The sequence below is a fragment of the Grammomys surdaster genome, unplaced genomic scaffold (assembly GCF_004785775.1).
Source record: "Grammomys surdaster isolate TR1022 unplaced genomic scaffold, NIH_TR_1.0 145, whole genome shotgun sequence".
Taxonomy (NCBI): domain Eukaryota; kingdom Metazoa; phylum Chordata; class Mammalia; order Rodentia; family Muridae; genus Grammomys; species Grammomys surdaster.
In genome coordinates this window covers 5,230,646-5,253,640 of record NW_021604603.1, presented here as the reverse complement: position 1 = coordinate 5,253,640, position 22,995 = coordinate 5,230,646, and the positions used below count along the sequence as shown (strand labels likewise).

General features: G+C 50.6%; 1 protein-coding gene across 9 annotated transcripts; it reads right to left on the bottom strand.

The window, feature by feature from the left end:
• Positions 1 to 5,461: 5,461 nt before the first annotated feature.
• Positions 5,462 to 21,414, bottom strand: Tnnt2 (troponin T2, cardiac type). Of its 9 annotated transcripts, none has more exons than XM_028764627.1 (16): positions 21,308 to 21,414; positions 17,303 to 17,354; positions 16,303 to 16,313; positions 16,188 to 16,199; positions 13,754 to 13,783; positions 11,794 to 11,883; positions 11,493 to 11,528; positions 10,833 to 10,866; positions 9,829 to 9,892; positions 9,503 to 9,619; positions 8,708 to 8,785; positions 8,138 to 8,248; positions 6,879 to 6,988; positions 6,251 to 6,341; positions 5,992 to 6,032; positions 5,462 to 5,703 (listed from the first exon to the last, which is right to left on the bottom strand). In XM_028764627.1, the coding sequence occupies exons 2-16, from the start codon at positions 17,338 to 17,340 to the stop codon at positions 5,658 to 5,660; spliced, it is 909 nt and encodes a 302-aa protein (XP_028620460.1). In that variant the 5' UTR covers positions 17,341 to 17,354; positions 21,308 to 21,414; the 3' UTR covers positions 5,462 to 5,657. The 9 variants fall into 9 exon arrangements, with proteins under 9 accessions (XP_028620460.1, XP_028620463.1, XP_028620457.1 ...); XM_028764630.1 differs by lacking the exon at positions 13,754 to 13,783 and adding an exon at positions 7,309 to 7,317; XM_028764624.1 differs by having other exon boundaries at positions 17,303 to 17,350.
• Between the last annotated feature and the right edge of the window lie 1,581 nt (positions 21,415 to 22,995).

Genomic DNA, 22,995 nt, shown 5'->3' with positions numbered 1-22,995 from the left:
ATCCTCAACAGGCCTTCACACCTGTCACTCTGTTCTGCTAGCCCAGCACAAACTCAGCAGGTCTCAGCCTGGGAACCTCCCCACCCCTCCGCCTGCCCACTGCTTTCCTTAAGAGCAGCCCAGCCTGGCCCAGGCTCTACGTTGCCCAGGCCTGACTTTCCAGAGGAAACTACTTTGAGATTGGCATGAGCTTAAGGTGTGGCTGCTGCTGTCCTGGCCAGCGCTGAATGTGGAGCCACAGGGTGGAGTAGGGGCGGGGCGGGGTGGGATGGGGAGATGACAAATACACACCCACTCCCCAGGGCTTGGGTGCTTTGCAAAAGTGTGGAAACATTTTTCTCCTGAGTCTTCAATTGAGAGCAATTTAAATTCCTGTCACTGTTGGGGTGGAGGCTGAGAACCTGGGGTGAGCTGGTGGGTGGAGCCAGGGGGAGGCTTGAGCCGGGACGCCCAAAGCTGACTTTGGGGAATCACAACCTGGATAAGTCCTCATGGGAAGAGTCTGAGGCCTCTCCAGGGGAACCATGAAGGAAGAACTAAGGACATGGCCAGAGAAACAGGGACTGACCACAGCCCAGAGAGATGGGCAAGGTGAAACAGTGGGGCTAGAAATGGCATTCCAGAGGCAAGAGAGTTTAAAGCATGAGGATAAAGAGAGCTACAAGGTGACTCAATGAGTCAAGGTTCCTGCTGCCAAGTTTGAAGACCCAAGGTGAATCCCTAGAACCCTCACAGTAGAAGAGAATTGACTCCTGCAAGCTGTTCTCTGATATCCGCACATATTCCCATGCACACATTACACACATACACACACATATATGCACACACACACACACAATTTTTTTAATGTTTCAAAAGAATGGGGGAGGGGGAAGCTGACCCCTTCTTACTAGAAAGTAAGATGGCAGCTATACCAGGTCTAAGCAGTGACTTCCATGATCCACAAACCCTTCACCAAGCCAAGACCTAGGAATGAGCTATAATAGGCCCTGCTCCTACTACCTGGCTGAGCCTGTACATTCTATGTCTCCTGAGCGCCCTCTTCAGTCTGGCCTCCCTCCGCTGGATTCCACACCTCCCATCAGTTCACAGCATACAACTCTGGCTCAGGTGCTACATTTTGGGGAGGCTTGGAGTGCTCCTCAACCTGCAAGACCCATGTGCAGAGAGGGAGTGAACTGACCTGGATGAGCAGCATTCCCTCTCATACCCCATCTTCCTCCAGTAGGATTTCCAAGCAGGCTGAACCTTCATAGAGAGGTCACATTCTGCTAGGCAAGTGCCAGTGGCTGTACTGTGGATATCTGGCATTCAGTTTGCTTTCCCCTCCAGTCTCAGCCTATCCCCAACTCCAAGTGAAGCCTTTTAGAGGGCTTGACTCTAAACCTCAATCTGAGCACCATCCCCCACCAGGATGGGCCCAGGAAAGTTGAGACTTTGCCTCATCCTTCCCAGAGACTGTTGCACACTCAGATGTGGAGGCCTGCCTAAAAGCAAGCTTAGCTCAGCACAAGCTTCACCGTGTACCTAGAGGAAAGCCCTGAGGAACAGAGCCTGCCCATGGCAGCTTCCAAGAGTCTGGCTAGGGAGAAAAATCCCAGGCCAGACAAAACAGTGGTAAGCTCGCTTCTCCAAACCTTGAGCCCCCGAGAGAGACTGATCACATTTGATAACCAGAACAGCAACAGCAGTGGCTAATGCTGACTATGCAATTAATCTGCATCAAGCATCTTCTTAACTACTCCACAGACTATTACAGTCAACCCTTGTCGCCACTCTGCCTTTAGATAGAGAAACTCAGGAACAGAAACAGCAAGAACTTGCCCAAAGCTCCCAGAGTCAGAACTTGGCAAAACCAGGATTTGACAGGTTCTCGGTCCAGAGCATGGGTCTGCAGTTTCAAGAGTTAATCTCAAGGTAAATGGATCCCAGGAGACACCTGTTCTTAGTTGTCCCACCTCTAAAGTAAGCACAGTAGGCAGGAGTTCTCCTCAGGACATAAGGTTGTCTGAGAGTAAATCTTGTTGGCAAGATGGAGCAAGGGTCTCTACTGCCCCAACCCAGGACCATGCGGGGCATGTGAGTGGACGCAGGGCACTGAACTCCATGACCAAGGGGTCAGGGGTCCATAGTAGATTGAGATTGAAACTTACGGAGGTAGACAGGTTGTTCCTAAGGATGTACAAGAAAGATGGGCATGCAGAAGTCAGGTTGTCGAGTGTGCATAGACCCCCAACCCCATATCCCTGGCTTCCCCCAACCCTTCAGGAGTATGAGGCCCAGCCCAGTTTTGGCTATCCTTGCACCTCTGGCGTTAGACTCAGTTCCATGATGAACACAAGAGCAATGTATGGAATGGATAAAACAAGTGTGTATGCTTGTGCTTGGAGATTTGGGTGCTTCTGTGTACATCCATGGTCCCTCTGTTCCCTAGAGATAGCAGGGTAATGTGGAAGGCCATTTGACCTCAATGCATACCCTTGTCTATTGAACTTAGAAGGGCTTCCTTCCCTGACTCATCACCTATGTATAGCCCTGCACTCTGACACTCTCTTGGACTTTCTCCTCCATGAGTGAGATAGGACAGGGCTACTGTTGGGAGCCAAACCCAGGAAACTACCTGATGTTCTAAGAGAACTCAGGAAGTTGCCTGCTGTTCTTGAAAGCCTAGTCAGTACAAGGTTAAGAAAGGACGTTCACGGGTCTCAGGTCCCAGAAACTTAAAGAACATCTGGCATTCCTGGAAGCTGGTTATGGCAATGGGATGGTCTAGGGCAATAAGGATATGACAGTGGGATGGTCTAGGGCAATAAGGATATGACAGTGGGATGGTCTAGGGCAATAAGCATTCAATAGTGGGATAGCCCTAAGCAATTGACCCTCACCCAAACTTCCTGGTTTGCTGTGTCTTTATAACCTGCACCCGAAATTAAAGTTTCAGAGCTTGATCAGAACCCCAGACTTGCTCTCATTCCTTGTGCCTCTTGTCCCTTCATTCTTTCGCTCCCTTCCCTAAGGTCTCATCGAATCCCCGCGGGCTGGGGCAGGCTACCTCCCTTAGCTCCATATATTAGTGAATGCTTCATGATACAAAAGACATTGGACATCAGGTCTTAGACTAGAGCCAAAACTCAGTTTAGCCTTTTATATTCCACTTGATGACTGGTCAGGCCTCCATGGTGGTCAGGACCTGGACACATGTGAGATCTTGCCTGTAGGATAAACCTAGAGGACATTATGCCAGTTAAATAAGCCAGGCACAGGAATAACAATGTTAAGGTCTCACTTGGATATAGAACCCAGAAGAATGGAGCTAACAGAAGCAGAGAATAGAGAGACTGGGAGACTGGGACAGAGGGCAGATCAGTTCTTAGGCCCTGCCAGTTAATAATAATGTATTGTGTTTTGTGTATCTCAAAATATATCAGTCTTCCATATCTGAGGAAAGTCCTCTTCTACTAGACACCTAAAACTAAGGCCAGGACCACACGCTACCTAAATATATGATGGTTTTCCTACACACACTGAAGTTTCATTTACAAATTAGGCACAGCAAAAGGCTAGCAAAGTAAATTATAATAAAATAGGACAATAAGACTATTGTGTTGGAATAACAAGTTATTTGTATGTCCCCCTCCCTACCTTTCTAAACTACTTGTGCTTACACTTCTTGGTGACTAAGGATGACCGAAGGAAAACTGGACTGGGGTTGGTGCATGGGAACTATGACAGCCTAAAGCTCACGACAAATATCCTCACTACAAAGAAATGGTGAACACTTGAGGTTAAAAAAAAAAAAATCTTCCCAACACCCCAGGTGACCTTAGCAGAAAAGATATGGTTTGGGGGACGGGGAAGTTCAGAACAAGGGAACAGGCTGCCTCCTGCTTCGAAGATTTGTAAACCCTCCCTCCCGCCCTCCATACACAGGTCTCCCAGTGATTTCCCCTTCCTCCAACTGGGGCTCACTAGATACACTTTCCTCCAAAAGCACCCCTGCCTACCATGGCCCCTATCTGCTCCTCTGATGCCCACCACAGCCTCTTTGTGACCCACAAAGTCCAGCATATAGTCAGAGCTCAGGACACAGTTACTGAGGGTGGTTTGGAAGTGAAATACAGCACCATCCCCCCCCACTGCTCCACCCTACTTGAGACACCAGCCTGTGTGTTTGAACGCTTCATTCTTCAATGATGACATTGTTTGGGGAAGTTGTGGAACCTTCTGGATATGAGGCCTAACTGGCAGTCATGAGGCCCTGAAGGTGGGACATGAGGATTACAGTCCCACTCCACCACTGGTCCAGGCTGTCTGCGCTTCCTGATCCACAAAGATACCAATGAGCAAGCAGCCTCACGCTCTTCCCCATGCTTTCCCACCACAGTGGACTATGCCCTCCCTCTGTTGTTTAAACTGTGAGCCAGAATGAACCCTTTCTTCCTTGAGTTGCTTCTGTCTGGTATTTTGTTACAGCAACAAGAATAGTAACTAATAGAGACGGATGAATAAGCAAAGCCATGACCACAGGGCCATATTGTTTCCAAGTCTGTATCACTAAAGTCTGTTATGGGCTCATAGCTCAGGATAAATAATAGGTCAGTACAGTGGCCAGAGAGCAGGGCAAGTGATTCCTGTAGGAATCGACTGATCTAATAGTGTGGCAGCTGGAAGGCCTACGTTGGGCTCAGAGGCTCAGCACAATGAGAGGTGAGTCCACTTTGCCTCGGAGATCATGGGCAAAGTTCTGAGACAAAACTCACAGGGTGTTGCTGATAGATAGCAAAGGAAAAACGGAAGAAGGAATTCCAGCAGCGGGAACCTGAGAGAGGCCCGATGGTACAGGAGAACCAGCCCACTTGGAGCATTGCCCTAGAGAGCTGTAGAACCGGGTGCTCTGCCATCCCTTGTGGATCCTCTGTCCTGCTCAGAAACTATGCTATCCTTTCCACTCTGAGATCTTTAAGCCTGGAAGATATGCAGATCATGGAAAGGGGGAAACTGAGGCACTCGGGCTAGGCTGAGTCTCTTGGCAGCTCTAGACTGAACAGTTGCCCATTGAAACCAGCCTTCCTGTCTCCATCAAGGGCTCCCTGCCCCCTCAGACAGTGGGCTCTTAGTGCCCAGGCCAGGAGGAGAAAGAAAACAGGAACCATCCAAAGAGGCCCCATTGTTCACCAGCAAATGACTCACATGGGGAGTGCTCCCTCCCTGTGTGACAGCCCTCTTCCCCAGCATGCTGTTCCTTGTGACTCACAGCGGCTAAAATCACAAGCCCTGTCCACTGTTCGCAACTCCCTCCTGGGTTCTAAGAACGCATGCGCTTTACTTAGGCATCACCTTCTCCCCAGCTGTAGGTGGGAAAAAGAAGACCAGACTGGCATAAGTCCCTCCAAGCTGGACAAATGCAAGGGTCTTGATTCCCTGTGACACTCGGAGAGAGGGACAGATGAGAAACATCATTCCATGTGTGCAGTGTGCTGGCTTTTTATTCCTGGCATGGTGTGGGCATAGGGGTCAGGCAGAGTGCTGGCTTCTAACTAGGCCAGCTTCCACTTTCCAGACAGGAGTCTGCATTGGGTACCCAGGAGGACCCAGAGGTGGGATGCGCAGGGAAAGGACACAGGCAAGGGGCAGAGCTTTGTCGAGAACAGTTCCATCTATTTCCAACGCCCGGTGACTTTGGCCTTCCCACGAGTTTTGGAGCTGCAGAGGAAAGGGGAGCCCATCAGTGGAGGGAAGGGGGTAGCAGTTCTCACTGAGGCAGAGGGTAGGTGAGGAGAGCCTAAGGGTTGAGATAAACATTCTGGAGCAGCGATGGAATATGACAACCGCCTTGGGCCCTCTATCCTACCCTGCACTGGGTGCTGTGCCCAAGGCTGAAAGAAGGAAGCTGTGACTAAAGGAGAGAAGAGCTGGGGTCAGAACCGTCACAACAGCATGGGGAGGGGGAGTCGGGATACAACACGCTAGGAGAAGGCCATAGACACTTACACTTTCTGGTTGTCGTTGATCCGGTTTCGCAGAACGTTGATCTGGAAAAGAAGCAGGGGAAAAAAAGATAAAGTTGGGGCTCATTCAGTGAGGCCTGGGAGGAGAAAGGGGGTTCAGTGTAGAAGCAAGAGTACAAATGGGGAGGAGGGGAGTGCCAGAACACTGTTGGAGACCAGTGCATGAACAGAATGGACTGATGGGGGAGAGGGACAGGGCCTGAGGACAGCAGTGGCAGGGACAGGCACAGTGAGCAGCTCACTTCGTATTTCTGCTGCTTGAACTTTTCCTGCAGGTCGAACTTCTCGGCCTCCAGGTTGTGGATACTCTGCCATAGCTCCTTGGCCTTCTCTCTGCAGGAGCCACAGTGCAAGTGGAGTGAAGAGCAATAAAGACAGGCCTGGAGTGGCCTTGGTTGGCTTCCACCGCAGCCCTAACTCAGCCCCCACGGGACTGAGCCTGTCCTTGAACAGTTAGGTCTGCAGAGGGTGCCTGCCTCCAGCCTATGCTATGGGCCTGGCCATTCTGGAATTCTGGCTCCTAGCTACTGTGCCCAGTGTTCAGGAACAGACACCAAGAGCTGCCAGAACAGAGTGCGGGAGTTGAGCAGAAGCCCTCTTGGTACAATAGAGCATCTAGTTCAGCTTTCCCACCTCCTGTGTGAATGTGGCCAAGCAGGAGCTCAGACAAGACAAGGGCCTGCTAAGTTCTCTCTTCCTGTCACCAAAGGTCCCACGGGGAAGCCTGATTTGCTGAGGCCTCATGCCAGCACTAGTAAGGAGCCTTGACCAGTGTGTGAGGGAGTGCCTCCCTCTGGCGGTTTCCAGTGAGAAGTACCTTCCACCTCACTTGGGAAGAGTGCCAAGGGCCACCCAACCAGCCGTCCCCACCTCAGCTGGTCTTCATTAAGGTGGTCGATGGCCAGCACCTTCCTCCTCTCTGCCAGAATCTTCTTCTTCTTCTCTCGTTCTGTTTGTCTCTTCCCACTCTTCCGCTCTGTCTAAAGGGGGTGGTGAGCAGGGACACTTGGCTAGAGATGGCTCCTCCCTGTCCCCTGACCCTCCCAATACCCTGGGGAGTAGGGCCAGATCTGCAGAAAAGTAGGGTCCTCTCCTATTGCTCTAGCAACATGACACACCATTAGCTTCTGGATTTCCCCCAGAGAAAATGAGGCAGGGGCAAGGGTGAGCCTAGGTGCCTTACTAGTCTCTTCCAGACTCCCTCCTCCCACAACTCCTCCTCCGACAAGGTGTGCTCCCCTCCCAGGGAGCTCTCTAAAGCTACAGTGAGGAGGAAAAGGACTGGAGGTTTTGTACCCACCTGAGCCTGCTAAACCAGGAAACCATGAGAGAAAGACCCAGAGAGAAAGACCAAGACCGCCACAGAGACATGGAGAGAAGCAGGGTGGGAGACAGGAAGACAGTAAGGAGAAGGTGATTCGCTGCTCAGCAGAGGCTACCTGCTATGCCAAGCACGGGTCTAGGGCTTAGGGAAGTGTAATTGTGATTACGTTTGCCTGGCATGGTCACTGTGAGCACAGAGACACACCAGCAGAGCTAGGGACTTAGGATATCTAAAACAAAGTACCTTGAAACCTCCATGCATATAAAAAATAAATCAGGCCTGGTTGGGTATGGCAGCCCATGCCTTTATCCCAGCACTCAGGAGGCAGAGGTGGCAGAAGTTAAATGGATCTCTGTGAGTCTGAGGCAAGCCTTGTTCTACATAGTGAGTTCCAGGACAGCCAGGGCTACATAGTGAGACCTTGTCTTAAAAAAAGACAGCAATAAACAAATCAAAGCTCGGCCTTGAAAGGGTGTTATCTAGTAGGCGTGAGGAACTGACTGGCCAGGCTGCTGTATGTGGCAGAATCAGGTCTCTAACCAGAGCACTGACTCCAGAACCCAAGATTCTCTCAGTCATCACCTTGGGGAGCCAGCATACGGAGGCGTATTAGTGTTCTAACCTTCACCCACAGCAGAGCCTTCCTAGTGATGCCATGGTCAGGCTGATAGCCAGCTCAGGGGCTAGGCGTGAGGAGACCTTAGACTTCAGCCACAGCGGTTGGGAATTTCTTCATGGATCCAAGCAAAAGCAACCTTGAGGAGACACTGAGATGTCCTGGCACCCGATGCTGCTTTCCACCTACCTTCTGGATGTACCCTCCAAAGTGCATCATGTTGGACAGAGCCTTCTTCTTCCGGGCCTCATCCTCAGCCTTCCTCCTGTTCTCTTCCTCCTCACGACGGGCCCTCTCTTCCTGTTGTCATGGAGATTGAAAGAATAGATTAATGGCAAAGGTGGAGTTGAAGGAGATGCTCTTTACAAATGAGATCAACTCTCTTCCCACTGGACAAGGAGCTCTCTGAGGTACCTTCTGGCACAAGATGGGCATGCTGGAGTTTACTGAATGGATAGATGAACTGTTGTTGTATGTATGAGTTAAGGAAGCCCTGATTCATGTCTGTAAAATCCCACCATGCCCCCAGGCTGAGGAGCCCTCAGTCTCTATCTAGCCTGCACTAGAGAAGGGATGGGGGCTACAAGGTCTTAAAATCATGGACATGAGGCCCTGGCCTGTCTGTCCTGTTCATTGGTATGATGTCAACACTGGGTCAATGAACTGGATTTATGTGATGTGATAAATGCCGCCTCTTGAACCAATGTCTGTGAAAAGGAAGGGGACTGGGGGCTCAGTGGCCAGGCTAGGGTCACTCACAGCCAGGCGGTTCTGCCTTTCCTTCTCCCGCTCATTGCGAATACGCTGCTGCTCGGCCCGCTCTGCCCGACGCTTTTCCTAGGGAGAGAGGTAGAAACTCCTGTATATGGCCATGAGGGATAGTAGCCCTGGTACAGGAATCGAGGGGTAGCCTCTCTTCCGAATGCTTGTGCTCAGCCTACTCCATGGATGCAGATGGAAGTGGTCCATCATAGGTGGAACCTCCAGAACAGTGCCCCTTCTAGGTAAGAATAGCCACCTGAAAGCCCACTAGAGGCTCTCTCAACTTTGTGGAAAACGACAAATGGTTTCTCTTGTCTCCTTTAAAGGCTATATCCATACTCTGGCCCCGGCCCTGGCCCCGGCCCTGGCCCTGGCAGCTTCTCTGTGCTCAAAGACTTATGGCTGGTGTGCACATTTGAGGAAAGCAGGCGGTTAGGTACAAAATAAAAAACAAAGAATCAAATAATCCCCTCTCTCAGAATGGAATTCCGGGTGTCATCTAGGATTCCACAAGCTGATCCCATGTGTTCTACATTAGTGAGGCAGCTCTGACTGATGGGGTCAGGGACTGGGGAGCACAGACATTTGACTAGTCTGCTGTCCATAGCCAGTGGTGCCTGGTTAGGCCCAGCTAGAGCCAGAACTTATCAGATCCAGTTCCCATTGGCAAGGAGCAGCCACACTGATAGGCAGGTGGCAGGGGCCCAAGCAGAGCACAGTGGCCAACAGGTTGGCAGCTTGAGTCAGGCTGCCGGGGAAGAACGGGGTGAACTGTGGAAGATTGGCACATACGATCCTGTCTTTGAGAGAAATTAGCTCCTCTTCCTCCTTCTTCCGGTTCTCAAAGTGAGCCTCAATCAGAGTCTGCAGCTCATTCAGGTCTTTCTCCATGCGCTTCCGGTGGATGTCCTGTGGGGAGAGCCTGTCTGAGAGCCTGCCACGCCCCTGAAGTGGGTGGGCTCGATGCAAATGGTACTGTCTTGGCTTGGCACCTGGACCTGAACTTAAACCATCCCGCCAACGACCTGCCCCAGCCCACAAGATCAGGAGCTGTCACTCCTATGAAAGCTCTTGTCACCACCTCAGCCTGACTCACTCCACCCAGAGCCACCACTCACATCAAAGTCCACTCTCTCTCCGTCGGGGATCTTGGGAGGCACCAAGTTGGGCATGAAAAGCCTGCTGCAGAGAGGAATGGAGAGTCAGGGGTCACCAAAGCAACTGGGGATGTGTTCCTAGGGTCTCTGGGGCCTTTATCCCGCAGGAATGTTCACCTCTGACACAATGTTCACACCAATGTCTACCTCCCTTGCTCAGACATTCACCAAGGTAATTTCATTTCGTCCTCTCACTAGATCCCTGAAGGGGGCAGTGCTGACCTCCATTAGGAAAACCAAGGCTTAAAACTACACAGCTAGGAAACAGAAGGGCTGAGCTAAGATGGCGTTCCTAGGTGGATCTCTGACCCTTGATATCTTCATATGCTTGTGGGCCTTCAGCTAAAAGGATATGCTCCAAGATACACAAAGTGGCCAGCACAGGGGACTAACAGATTGGCATGAGCCACTGAAGGCCATGAGGGTACTAACGCGCCATCTGCTGGCAGGATAAACATTGCCAAGAAGGAAATGCTCCCTGTCCCAATGGCCCGGCTCACAGCCACCAGATGGAGTTCCAGGTATGGGATGAAGCTGCCCTGCTCTGCCCTTCTGCAGTTTCCTGAAGCTGCCATGCCTGGGACATGACATAGTTTCATTGCTTGGCTCCCCAAAGTTTACATCGCTTCTCCCCTAGGTCCCACCCCAGCAAAGAGGGAAGTCATCTTGTGAAATAAATAATGTGTCTGTCCAAGGCCATGACTAGCCCTTCCCCACTCTGTAGATGGTCGTACGTGTTAGTGTAATAAATAATTGGTAGTGAAGTACAAGGCAAAGTTCCGCTCCCATTCCTCCCATCAGCCAGAGATCTTTGTGTAGTACACAACCTGGTCAACTCTCCGTGGACGTCTGTGTCAACCACAGCGCCTGCGCATGCGCACATGGGCTACCATCTCTTCCTAGTCACCCTCCCTCACTGGCCTCTGCCTTCAGGGTCTTACCATAGATACGTGCATCCCGCTCACCTGGGCTTGGGTTTGGTGTCCTCTACTGGACCATCTGAAGGAGAGAGAAGGAGGTATGGGGTCAGAAAGCCTGAATATTTCCAGCTCCACTCTGAGCTGGGCACCCGTGGGCCTCTCTCTCTCCCAGGTCTAGTAAATCGGGACTTCCATAATCACTAACAAGCATGAAGGTGACCTGGAGGTGAGGTCACAGAGAATGACTAGTTGTGTTTACAGGCCCAGGACACTCGCCTGTTCTGGGTTGTGAAGATTGCTTCTCAGACTTTGCAGTAATGCACAGTCCTGTGGGAAGGTCCCAGAGGCCCTCTCCCTAGACCCCTTCCCAGGCCTGCCTAATGTTTTGTACCTTGGACTTCCTGCGGCCACGGGGCCAAGGGAGTTAGTGGGCATGATTCCAAGGCCTGGCTGGCTGTCCCCTACCCTAGGTATGTGTGATGGAGACAACTGACAGAGGTTGCAGCCTGACAGGGACCATGATGCCACAGCATGGACCAGGCATGTCCTGGAAGTCGTTCCTCCAAACATCAGACATCGCTGAAATTGCCTGGGTACCAGGAGTGCCAGGTATGAATGTTACTTCTGAGAGCGCTACCCTGCACACACCAGGGAGTAGATACTTCTTTGAGGGGTTCTCTTGCCCTGATGTCCAGCATCACTTACCTTCAGCATCTTTGGCTTCTTCATCAGGACCAACCTCTAAACAAAACATGAGCAATCAACGGAGATCTTGATCCAGCTCAGTTTCCCCCAAGAGCATTCCCCATGGTTGGGCAGGCTATCCTGCTGGTTTGTAGGCTCAACCACAAAAAAAAAGCTCTGGATTGACAATCATCAGCCAGAAAACAGATTGCTGCATCCCTCGCACCCAGACAGGAATCTCAGCACACAGCTAGCCAGCACCTGTTGGATGACTTCTTAAACACCACCCCCCAGTCCCTCATCCCCTCACCCTGGGATGTACCTTCTGCATTGGCCTCCTCTGTCTCAGCCTCACCCTCAGGCTCGGGCTCAGCCCCACCATCCTCCTCCTCATCCACTGCCTCCTCTTGCTCTGGAGAGGTGAAACAGACACCATGATCAACCAGGCCCCTCTCTCAATGTGCAGACAGCACCCTCAGAACAGAGATCACATCGGACAGAGTAGAACAGAGCCAGTAACATCCAGATTCACATAATATGAGAGCCATGGACCCAAATGACAGAAGGAATGCTGTTTGGCTCCTGGTTCAAACTGGAGCACAAAGCCACACCCAGACCAGGACTACATCTGCAAGCAAAGATTCATATAACCTCACCTATTCATCTACTCTCTCATCTACGCCTCAACCCCACACGTAAGTCAGTGCCCCGGGGACTATGGGTCTGCATGCCTAGAGCATTCCCTATCTTCTCCTTTGCAAGAAAAGTGAAACCCAACAGAAGGGTCCCATCTGACTGGTAAGTGTCTCAAATTTGCCTCCCTGGGAGTTTGGAAATCTGAGCTGGGTCTTCCCTAGTGTGTGTGTGTGTGTGTGTGTGTGTGTGTGTGTGTGTGTGTGTGTGTCTGGAAGCTTCTGGCTAGGCCATGTATTTGATATGGGAGCAGGTGGTGTGATGGTAGGAAGCACCAGTGATGGAGGACATCAAGACTCACTGCTGGGGACCAGTTGGGGTGACAGTCTGTCCAGCCTCTTTCTATCCAATTTAGAACTGACTTCCCCCACAACCTTCCTGGTGACAGGACTCCATCATCTTCCCTAACTCTTCACTCCAGAGGCTCTACTCAGTGCTGGCACCACAGGACAGGTCCTGACTAAACTGGGATGCTAGGGAAGGTCTGTTGTGAATCCAGTGACTCTACAGGTCCTTCCTCCAGACCTAACAGAAACCAAAGCGGTGAGGTTGTGCAGGCGGATGAAATGCCCAATAGTTAGAGAGATGTTCTACCCAGAAGGTTGCCAGCAGTTTCTATTTTCATCATTTGCTTGACAGGATGTGGATGGACCCCGCCTCTCCCAACATTCAGAAGGGACAGACAGATTAGGGAGACAGGATGCCATCCAGCCCATGACTCAGCTTGACGGAAGTGCTTGTAACATTCAGTGATTGATAGACTGACAAGTGGTGGCCCTTTGGCAGAGGAAGAAGAAAACACCTCAGGACAGAAAGAACCAGCAGAGGAGAGAGGGCCTCTGCCCCCTCTGCCCCATCTTCTCTGCCCTCCTTTCCTAGCACTGGGTCCCCACTGAGGTCTGAGGTACCTCTTCTTTCAACCCTGCAGGAGGTTAGTCAGGTAGAATGAGAGTAGAGGAAGATGGCCAGTTACGGGGTCCACCCTGAGGCCACCACTTCTCCCATTCACCCTAGGTTTCATCTTTATGTGCCATGTGCCATGTGTCTAGTCGTCATTTAGAAGCCCAAGGATCAGGTCACACTTAGGGTCTCCCTGAACACCACGGTGGGAAATCCAGGCCTAAAATTAAGCCCCATTCTGTCTCCCCTCCCCTCCTGTTATCCCAAGAAACAAGCCCAGCCTCGCCCCACCTCTCAGCAGAACACAGCTGAAGGCTGATATCCTGTACTTTCTGCTCTGGCTATTTCCAGCCTTTTCTGATATTCTTCAATGACTTTGTCTCCAGAGCCCTACCCCTTGCCTTAGGCAAATCAAGGAAGACTGTTCCCCATGGGACACTGCCATGCACAGTGGGGCAGTTGGGGTCTACTCCTGCCATAGGAGTCCTTCTGTGGAGCAACTGTGAAGACAGGATAGCCCAGATCCTTCCCACCACCCTCCAAGAGAAAAATGAAGAAGAAAAAGAGGCAATGGGTGAGAGGTCCTAGGGTCCTGGCCCTCTGAAGTTGTTGGTCCCCCTAGCCCAAGCCCAGAGCCCAGGAGGAGCAGGAAAGCAGGGACAGGGACAGGACAGGGAAAACTGTACTACCGTCTTCTTCTTCTTCACTCCAGTCTTCCTCTTCCAGGTGCAGGAGGCGGTGGCAGCAAAGGGAGCAAGCGGAACAGGTTAGTGTGCAGCAGAAAGCACAGGCCGTAGCCAGCTCAGAGTTAGGCCGGAACTCTAATTCACAAGTCAACACTCAAGCGATATGGCAGGCTCACTCCTCGTGACAATCCTGAGCTTCAAGTAAATGGACAGGACAGTCACCTGCCAACCACTGCTGAGAACGGGACAGTTTAGCATGCCTGGGACATGAAAGCATTGAGAAAACACTAACTAGCCCTGGCCTGCTTCTCAGCTACAGGCCCTGGTTTCTCTCTCACTAAAATGGTGGACCCCAGTAGCAGAGAATAGGGGAAAAAAATTAATTCCTCCTCCAAGTTCTCCCATACTCCTGCTCCGAATGAGTTTTTCGACTATCCCACAGAACATCTACCGATTCCCAGAATCACATGTAGGAGAGCCCCACTGGGAGCCATCTACGGGAGCTGGCAAGGGCTGTTGGAAGGCCTGGACTCATAATCTGAGGAGATGGACCACCTCCCCGTTGTTCTTGATGCAAATCTCTGGTTAAGGAATTGCTTAACAGCAATGGGAAGACCCTTTCCCTTAGAAAAAAGACTCTTAGGACTATCTGTCCTATAGGTTTCGGCCACTCATCTGGACTGTTCCTTTCTGAGCTGGAGGGGCTGTCTCAGGCCAGTCAGGGCAAGCAAGGTACTTGCAAAGGCTGTAAGAGCTCCACTGAGAAGTTCTTTAGCTTCCAGACAGACCCTACTGTGTGTAGTTGCCAGGCTGGAGGTCACAAATCTGGCTCAAGTCTGTTTTCCAAACCCTACCACCCAGAACCTCCTGTGATTTGCGGGAAAATCCTCCAAGGCAAAAGAATCCCCAACAGATGGGGTCCCTTCTACAGAGGCAGTTAGAGACAGCTGAGCTCTTGATTCAAAATACATTTTTGAAACTGGACATGGTGGCTCATGGATGCCTACTATCCCAGTCCTGAAACTGAGGCAAGAGGATTGGCACAGCTTGAGACCATCCTGCACTACTAAAAATAAATATTAAAAAAAAAAAACCCAGCCAGGCAGTGGTGGCGCACATCTTTAATCCAAGCAGTTGGGAGGCAGAGGCAGGTAGGTTTCTGAGTTTGAGGCCAGCCTGGTCTACAGAATAAGTTCCAGGACAGCCAGGACTACACAGAGAAACCCTGTCTCAATCAATCAATCAATCAATCAATCAATCAATAAAATATTTAAAAAAGAAATAAAGAAAAAGCCATGGTTTGAAGAGTTAGCTCAGTGGTGGAATGCTAGGTGGACCAGGGTGAATGACCTTTCTAATGGCTCCTGAAACCCAGAAATGGCATTTGTGGGCATTTTCTGCTCCTGGCTCTTATATGGTTACATGACTGAGAACAGGCTTAAAGGAGCAAGATGCTCCCCCATTTTAACCAGGAGAGCAGGGAGATACAGCTCCTGGTCCTTCAAAGACCCGTTTCCTTGTGTCCATACATGACATGCCTTTGCCAAACCACAGCAAGCCAGGCTACAGCCTGCCTGTGATGGAGAAGCCAGGAGCCACAGGGTCATTATGGCCTGGAAGAACAGGAGGAAGGACAGGGGGAGAGCGAGAGCTTCCAGAGACAGCAGAGCCCAAGCCAAGGAGGGTGGCATGTCATCATATCCTAGAGGAGGGGACAGCAAGATGAAACTTTGCCAGGCTGCAATAAAGCTTCATGCCCACAGAAAATATCCTGGGTAACATAGCACTTTCAAATTCATAATCACATTTGAAAAAAATAGTAAATGAGATGTTCTTGGGCTCATTCATAGCAGTATGGTTATATTTGTTTAATGATGCTTATCTTTTCTAACTTTTAATTTACTGTTTTATATATATGGATGTTTTGCCTGGGCGTATGTCTGTGCACTACTTGTGTGCATGGTGCCCATACAGGTCAAAAAAGGGTGTCAGTTTCCCTGAAACTGGAGTTATATACAGTTGTAAACCACCATATAGGTGCCAGAAATTGAGCCTGGGTCTTCTGGAAAAGCAGTCAGTGCTCTGAAGGCTGAGCCGTCTCTCCAGTCCACATATCCTGAAATAGTAAAGCGTGTATCTTCAGAATAGCTAGGATCAGCTGAAGATAAAACATTGGCTGTGTTTATGATGGTGGAGGCTGGAAATTATTATTCTTTTCTTGTTTACATATGTTTCAAAGTTTTCGTGTGTCTGTATGTGTTTGTGTCTGTGTCTGTGTGTGTGTGTGTGTGTGTGTGTTTTATACACACATATACAGAGGTGATTATTTATAACATCTCTGCTCATCATGGAGTTCTGGGCAAAGACAAGCTATTTTCCCAGAAACACTGGCCTCCTGATACTCCTCTCTGGCTCCCCACCTGCCCACGGAACATACCTTCCACAGCTTCTGCTTATAAGAGAAGGCCAGGGCAAAAGAGAAGAGAAACGGGGTGAGTCAGATTCCAGCCATACTGTCCTGCATCTGTGTGTGTATCCCCATGAGCGCTTACCTTCCTGTTCCCTGAATATGAAAGAAGATGCTGTCAGTACCAATGCACATGACATATACGCAGCATGTACACACAAGCACACACATGTGCACACACACACATGCTCGCATACACACACACACCTCCACACAATGACCCTGAAGCCAGCCAGCCCCTCTTCTTGTTCAAATGGCACTCTGTCTTCTGACCTGCCCTCCAAAGGCACCCTGGCTTACCCTTCTCAGCCAGCATTATCTGCCACTGTCCCTAGCAGACCTCTATGTCAACAATTTGGCATCGAGCATTCTTGCCAGATCTTCCTGTCACCTCACCTCTAAGATTCTCCCAAGCAGTTCTCCTTTTTAGAAAGCCCTTCTCTCCCAAGTCTCTCTCCAAATGCTGTCAAGTGAGGCCTACCTTCTCCACACTTCCGCTTCTGCCCACCCTCTCTCTTCTCCCAAGTTCCTGTGCCTCATCTGCAGGTTACATGCCTTTGCTAAGTCCTTCCGTGGTTCCTGTCTCAGCAGCTCCAAGGGAAAGGAGGCTTTGTAGGGGTCTGTGTGACCTCTCTCTATGGAGTACTTGTTGGATTGCCTAACTGTGTGTCACTTTTGGCTTCTCCAGGACAGGCCTGTAGACAGGCACTGTGGGGTGACTTGAGACCCAAGGAGGCAGGATCCCTGGGGCAGGATGGGAAATAGCATTATTTCTGAGGCCTCGAGGGAGCTGTTGAACTGTTCGCAGTTTCAACAGCCCCAGCGTCTCAGCTTCCCTCCTGGCAGCTAACGCACCAGTAAGTAAGACCCTGTTGGCCCTGGAACTGAGTCCTGTATTCCCAAAGTCCCCAGCCTGAGGTCTGCCTGGGATCTGCTAATCAGAGTTACAGAAATAGGAAGGAAGGGAAGAAATCCCAACTCTAGATCCTGGAAACAGGCACAGACTCTCCTACCAGGATGAGAGTTGCGGATGGCTCATTGGCCGGGTGTGAGGGGACAACACAGGAGATGCTCCTAATACTTACTCCTCGTACTCCTCCACCACCTCCTCGGCGTCAGACATGCTCACGGCTCTCCCTCCAGAAAGAGAAAAACATCACTGTAGGTGAGAAGAGAGGGCAGCCTCCCACAGGAGCCCTCTGCACCTAGCTAGAGCTCAGAGGCCTGGGGGTGAAGCCATTGTGTGACCCACAGTTTCTTCCTCTGCAAGGAAGCAACTGTGACACCTGAATCACAGCAAGGCAGCCAACAGGTGTTCCCCAATTCCCTGCCCCTGAGCAGTCGTGCCACCCTGGATTTCATGTTCCTATTTGTAATCCTCAAAGAAAGGTTAGTCATGTTTCTCCACTTTTTAGGGGGGCAGAGAATCCTAGTGAACAGCACCCCATTTCTGTTCTCACTGGACATTTTCATCCTGGCATGGAGCTCCCTTGGGAAACTGGTGGCAAGAACTGGAGCCCTGCACGGCATGGAACTCAACCATTAAAATAGACAAACGACTATTACATTTTCTCAAGCTACTGCCTGAGAAAAGCCAACTGTAACAATCATATGCTGTATGACTCCAGCTGTGCGGTTCCATTTATAACTTTCTTAAAATGGCGAGATTATAAGTATGCAGAACAAGTCATCTGGACTCATGCAGAGGGCATGAGGCAAGTGGAAATGATAATAAAAATGTACACAGGGGATCCTCATTGGCCTTTTTAAAATGTATTTCCGTGTGTGTGTGCATGTGTGCATGCGTGCATGTGTGTCACAGTACATGTATGGAGGTCAGAGGACAACTGATTTTTGTCTTCCACCTTGTAGGTCCCAGGGGTCGAACTCTGGTCATCAGGCTTGGTGCCAAGTGATTTTACCACTAAGCCACCTCACAGGTTCCCTTGTGGGTCTTGTAGGGATGATCACATGAACATACCCAGGTTAAAACTGTATAGAATTCAACCCAAACACTGCACAAGCAATGCAGGGGCCGAGGTGGTCTGAGCGTGCATACAGACTGAATCAGTGTATATACCCTGTATATACATAATTTTGATGTTACATTATATAATTTTGTAAAATTATTGTCTGGGGAATGCAGACAACAGAGCACAAGAAACTTTTTTCTGTAATCTCGCTTTTTAAAAAAAAAATTAAATTTTTATTATGTCTGTCTGGGTATGAGTATGTGCACATATGAGTTCAGGTGCCTTTGGCATTCAGAAGAGGAATTAGGTCCCCTAAAGCTGGAGTTATAGGTGATTGTGAGCCACCTGACATGGGTGCTGAGACCCCACTTTGGATCCTTAAGTATGTGTTCTTAGTTGTTGAGCCACCTCTCTGCCCCTTTTGCATTAGAACTGCGTATTAATCCACACAATCTCAATAAAGATTCTGACTTTAAGGTTTCCTTGGGAAACTGGTGGAGATGCTCCTTTAACTTTGGCAGAAACAGCAGAGGCTTCAGGCTCTCTCCTGTTAGTTGCTGAGGTGCTGGTGCATTTGTAGCACAGTTGAGCCTTGGTTCAGTTCTCTCTAAATGATGGAATGCAGACATCCTGGCTAAGGGACCTTATGAAGATCCAGTGGCTATTAATGAGTGAATGCCTAGACATGGCCAGGTGTAGTTGTTGGCATGTAGTCTAGGCTCTGCTCCACAGTTACCTAGCAACAGCAGGTGTGCCTGACTCACTATAAAAGGGGTGCTTGCCCCTCCTCATTCTCTTGCTCCTCTTGCTCTCCTGCCCTTGCTCCTACCCCCTTTCCTCTCTTTCCCCATTCCCCTCCCCTATCTCTCTCCACGTGCTTATATCCAGCCTCTACTCCTCCTCTTCCTCCTCTTCCTCCTCCTCTTCCTCCTCCTCCTCTTCTTCCATGTAAATCTGAATGCAGAGAAGAGGGCTGAGACCCCGGATGCATATCTATTGACATCTATGAAATGCAATGCACTGCTGACTAAACTGATGATCAGCACAAGGCCACCCTTGAGACTAAGAGGTTTCCAGGAAGCTGAGAGTTCCCAGATGCTCTAAGTAGAAACTGCCTCAGACTCAGAACTCACTGTGGTTTGGGATTGGTCCAGGCCTGCTTGGTAGGAGACAAGCAAATCAAGTCCCTACTCTGCTCCCTCTACTGGAGTAGGACCAAGACTATCGAGAGGAGCCCTGCTCAAGTGGAACTCGACAGCAGCCCCATGCAACATGTCACCCTGGCCTCCCCTGTCCCCCATATTAAGATAGTGAAGAAGGGATACCAAATGTGTAAGGTCTCTTAAGAGTGAGTGGAGCTCTATTCTACTAAGAAGATTTGAACACCAGATGACCTCCACCTAGACCTCAGGATAAGCATGGCCATTCCTGAGCCCAGGAGTCTGGTAGTAGACCCACCTTGTCCACCACCACCACCCCGCAGGAGAGCTATCAGAACCTGTGAGAAGGAGCTCATTGCCTGAGATGGGGATGAGTGAACATTCTGGAAGGGGGAGGTGTGTGGCTGCCCCAGGGCTTCTCTCCTGCCCTCCCATCAACTTAGAGCCACTGGGGCAGATTAGAGGAAGCAGGAGCAACTTGGTTCCTGTCCCCAGGAACACCATCCAGCTCCCAAAAAAGGACAGGCTGCAGAGTCTAAGAAGTGTTCCCACAAGGGACCACACCTAAGCCAGGTGGACAAAGGGGACGCTGAGTCTAAGGGCTACCAAATACAAGGACATGGGGGAGCTAGAGGGGTGGATCGGAGCATGTCCCAAGGGTCCTACACTTCAACCAGCTTCTTGCCATCTGACTACCCTCACAACAAGCCACAGGGGTCACCATTCATGGGCAATAAAGAAAGAGAGGCCAGAAGAAGTCTCTCTTTGGGGATCAAAAGGTCTGAGTTTTAAGCCCAGCTTTTATTGTATGGCCTTAGACTGGTCCCTTAAGCTCTCTGAAGCTTTAATCATTATATCTATAAAAGAGCTTAGCCTTGCCAGGTCTGAGGACCGCAGGCTCTGTCCTTCAGCCCTTGTCCACAGCATTAAGCTGTGATCTTCCTAACACTCCAGCTGTTAGCCCCATGAGCCGAGGAATCAGCAGACGAGAAGGGAGGGGCAAGGGCAACTTGATCCCCTCAGATTCTTTTGTCCTGAGAGAAGGACTTGTCCTGTGAGAAGAGGGTCAGAGGAGGAATCCTGGATGTCAGGTGGCTTCCCAGCTGGACTCCCTGTGGAATGAGCTGGAAATTTCTTACACTCAAAGCAGTTACCTCCTGAGCAATCCGTCACTATGCCCAGAAGTCAGAAAAGCTGTCTACTATTTGAAGGCATCAAACAAGAGCAATCCCTAAGGGCAAGTTAGGGTGAAGCAAACACACTGGAAGGAACATAGAGGGTCCCAGGGAAACCCTTCCAATGTTGACAAGCTCAGCTTGCTTCTCCTGGGAAGGGATCTGGACTCCTCTGCCCCCCAATGCTAGCCACCCTTGACCTCTTCCAGGAGTGGAATCCCACCTGGTCCCAGACACCCAGCGAAGATAGTGCATCTGCATGGAGGAGCCCCAGCAGGCCCACCTGCCTCTGCACAGTTCACCTTTCTCAGTGCTTCTGGGACATGAGAGCTGGATCACTATGGTAAATACATGCCATGATCTTATCCTGCTCTCTGGGCCTCTAGAGGAAAGGTGGGAATCCCTACTGGTTAGGGTTCTGTTGTATTTAATGGCTCAACAATGATCTAGGCCACTAAAGTAAGGTCTTGGGAGGGAAAACAATCTACTCAAGACTTTAAAACCACAAAGTATCTTCAGTGGCAGATCGAGACCTCCCACTCGCTTCCCATCAGTTACACAAGCTCTCTCCACTCCATGGTACTCACGGTAGAATCTATCCTGGAAACACCTGCTCTGTGGGTGGAAGTGTGGAGGTGTTCTCCCCTCTAGAAAGGGCCATGGATTTACTGGTAACCACTCGAGGTAGACACAAGCAAAAGACTAGGGAAAGATGTCAGGGCCAAATCCCTCGCATTCTCCCACAAACCTCTGTCCCTTCCTAGAGCCTTCCCTTGTCTTACCTCTGAACAAGGACTGCACACGGGTCTTGAGGTATCTGCTCAGCCTCAGCAGGGACTGGCTGAGGGCAGGGCATGGGGAGAGCTTTAAGCAGGCATGTGGGCTGGGGCCTTGTGAGCCAAGCCCCACGGTGGGAGGAATGTGCAGCAGGAGATGGGGGGGGACGACACAATGGGGGGTGTTGGCTGCTATTTTGGCAGGTGCCCGGCACAGGGCTAAAAGAACAAGTACCCCACGCCATATAAGCTCATGTGGTCCTCCAGCTGCTCAGATAAAGCTATTTAAAACCAGAGCAGATATGCAGGGAACAGGCTTGTAACATAAACCAGCTGTCCCTCTTGAGAATCCCGATAAAGCAGATACCAGAAGCCCAGGCCCAGAAGGGCAGGCTGGGAGCAGAGTTGGGGGCAGAAGTCAACCTCTGAGACACTTCATGAGCCTCTGAGCCAGGTCCTGGGGAGCAGAGGGCAAGAACTCTGTTGGAAATGAGGCCAGGGAGAAAGATGTCCTCTGGGCTGCTGGCTGCTTCTCATGGGCCAAGTGGCCTCAGGCAGATGGCTCTGCAAGCCTTGGTGAGAATATCTAGTTTTCTCCATGAGCCCCAAGGCCACACACTAGGTCATCCTCACAGAAGTAGCCTCCAAGTGCTGGAGGAGGTTACCCAAGAATGGCCACTCTCCTTAGTCTGGCAGCAAGAGTGTGGTGGAGAGAATTATTGGAGTTTTCCCCAGGGTTAGAGACTGTGGTCATGGCGAGCTGCTTTGTCCGGCTTGCCCACTAGATCAACAGATCTGTAAGATCAGGAGCAAGCTTGTACTGCAGCTTGAATATTTATGTCCACCAGTCCACAAAGAGTGATCGACACAAGGTGGGACTCAGGGGGTGATGAAAACTAAGAGGAAACTAAGTTGGGAGTAGGGGAGGCAGCTGACTCTTTCCAGGCTCCCTCTCTCCACTCCAGTCTTCTCAACAGCCCCCAGCAGAATCTGAAGGACATGTACTGCCACGGACCAGGCCCAACTTCCCAGGTGCCCCAAGCCCTGAGGTCCCTGACCGTCCCAGATACTGTTAGATTCGGTCTCTCATTCTCACCAAGTAAACCAGATTCCCCCAGCCCCTGCCATCTCCTCTTTCCTCATCTCCTTTAGTTCTACCTCTTAAGAGGGACAGGGCTCACTCTATTCCAAAGTCCTTGTAAGGATCCTCTGCACACTACCAGCCAACTTGCCCATCATTCAGCTGACACAGTTCCCTTCCCATGGTCCCTAGCAGCCTCTGAGCCCAATTACTTTGATGCCCAGCCCCAGGCTTATCCTGAGCCATGTGTGTCTCCATGTCTCCATGCTGCCCGCAGGTCAGCAGCAGGACAAATGGAGCCACAGGCGGGGGTGGGGGGTGGGGGGGCAGCATCCCAAGAAAGGGAGGGCTCAGGAAATCTGGGGAGCTTGGGAAAGGCAGAAGGAGGGAGAAGATTCAGAAGGATGATGGGTGCGGCAGCCAGACTGACCCATAAAGAGCAAGACAGCCTGCTTCCCCCTCCCACTCTAGCCCACCAAAGCCCCAATATTTGCATTGTATCTCAGTCTAGACTCTCCGGGAATTTATGAATTGTTTTTCTTTAACCCTCCCTGAAATTAAACTACTTTCCAAGAGAGTTGATAGCCTTTCAGACAGGACACAGTCAGACTTC

What these genes read in the sequence shown, in the direction of transcription:
- Tnnt2 (XM_028764624.1), bottom strand. Translation starts at nt 21,381, where the DNA reads ATGCCCTGCCCTCAGCCAGTCCCTGCTGAGGCTGAGCAGATACCTCAA. An exon ending in GAGTGAAGAAGAAGAAGACG is followed by an intron (nt 11,884 to 13,753) that starts GTAGTACAGTTT and finishes TCACCTCTCCAG; the next exon opens with AGCAAGAGGAGGCAGTGGAT. An exon ending in TTTCTCTCAAAGACAGGATC is followed by an intron (nt 8,786 to 9,502) that starts GTATGTGCCAAT and finishes CTCTCTCCCTAG; the next exon opens with GAAAAGCGTCGGGCAGAGCG.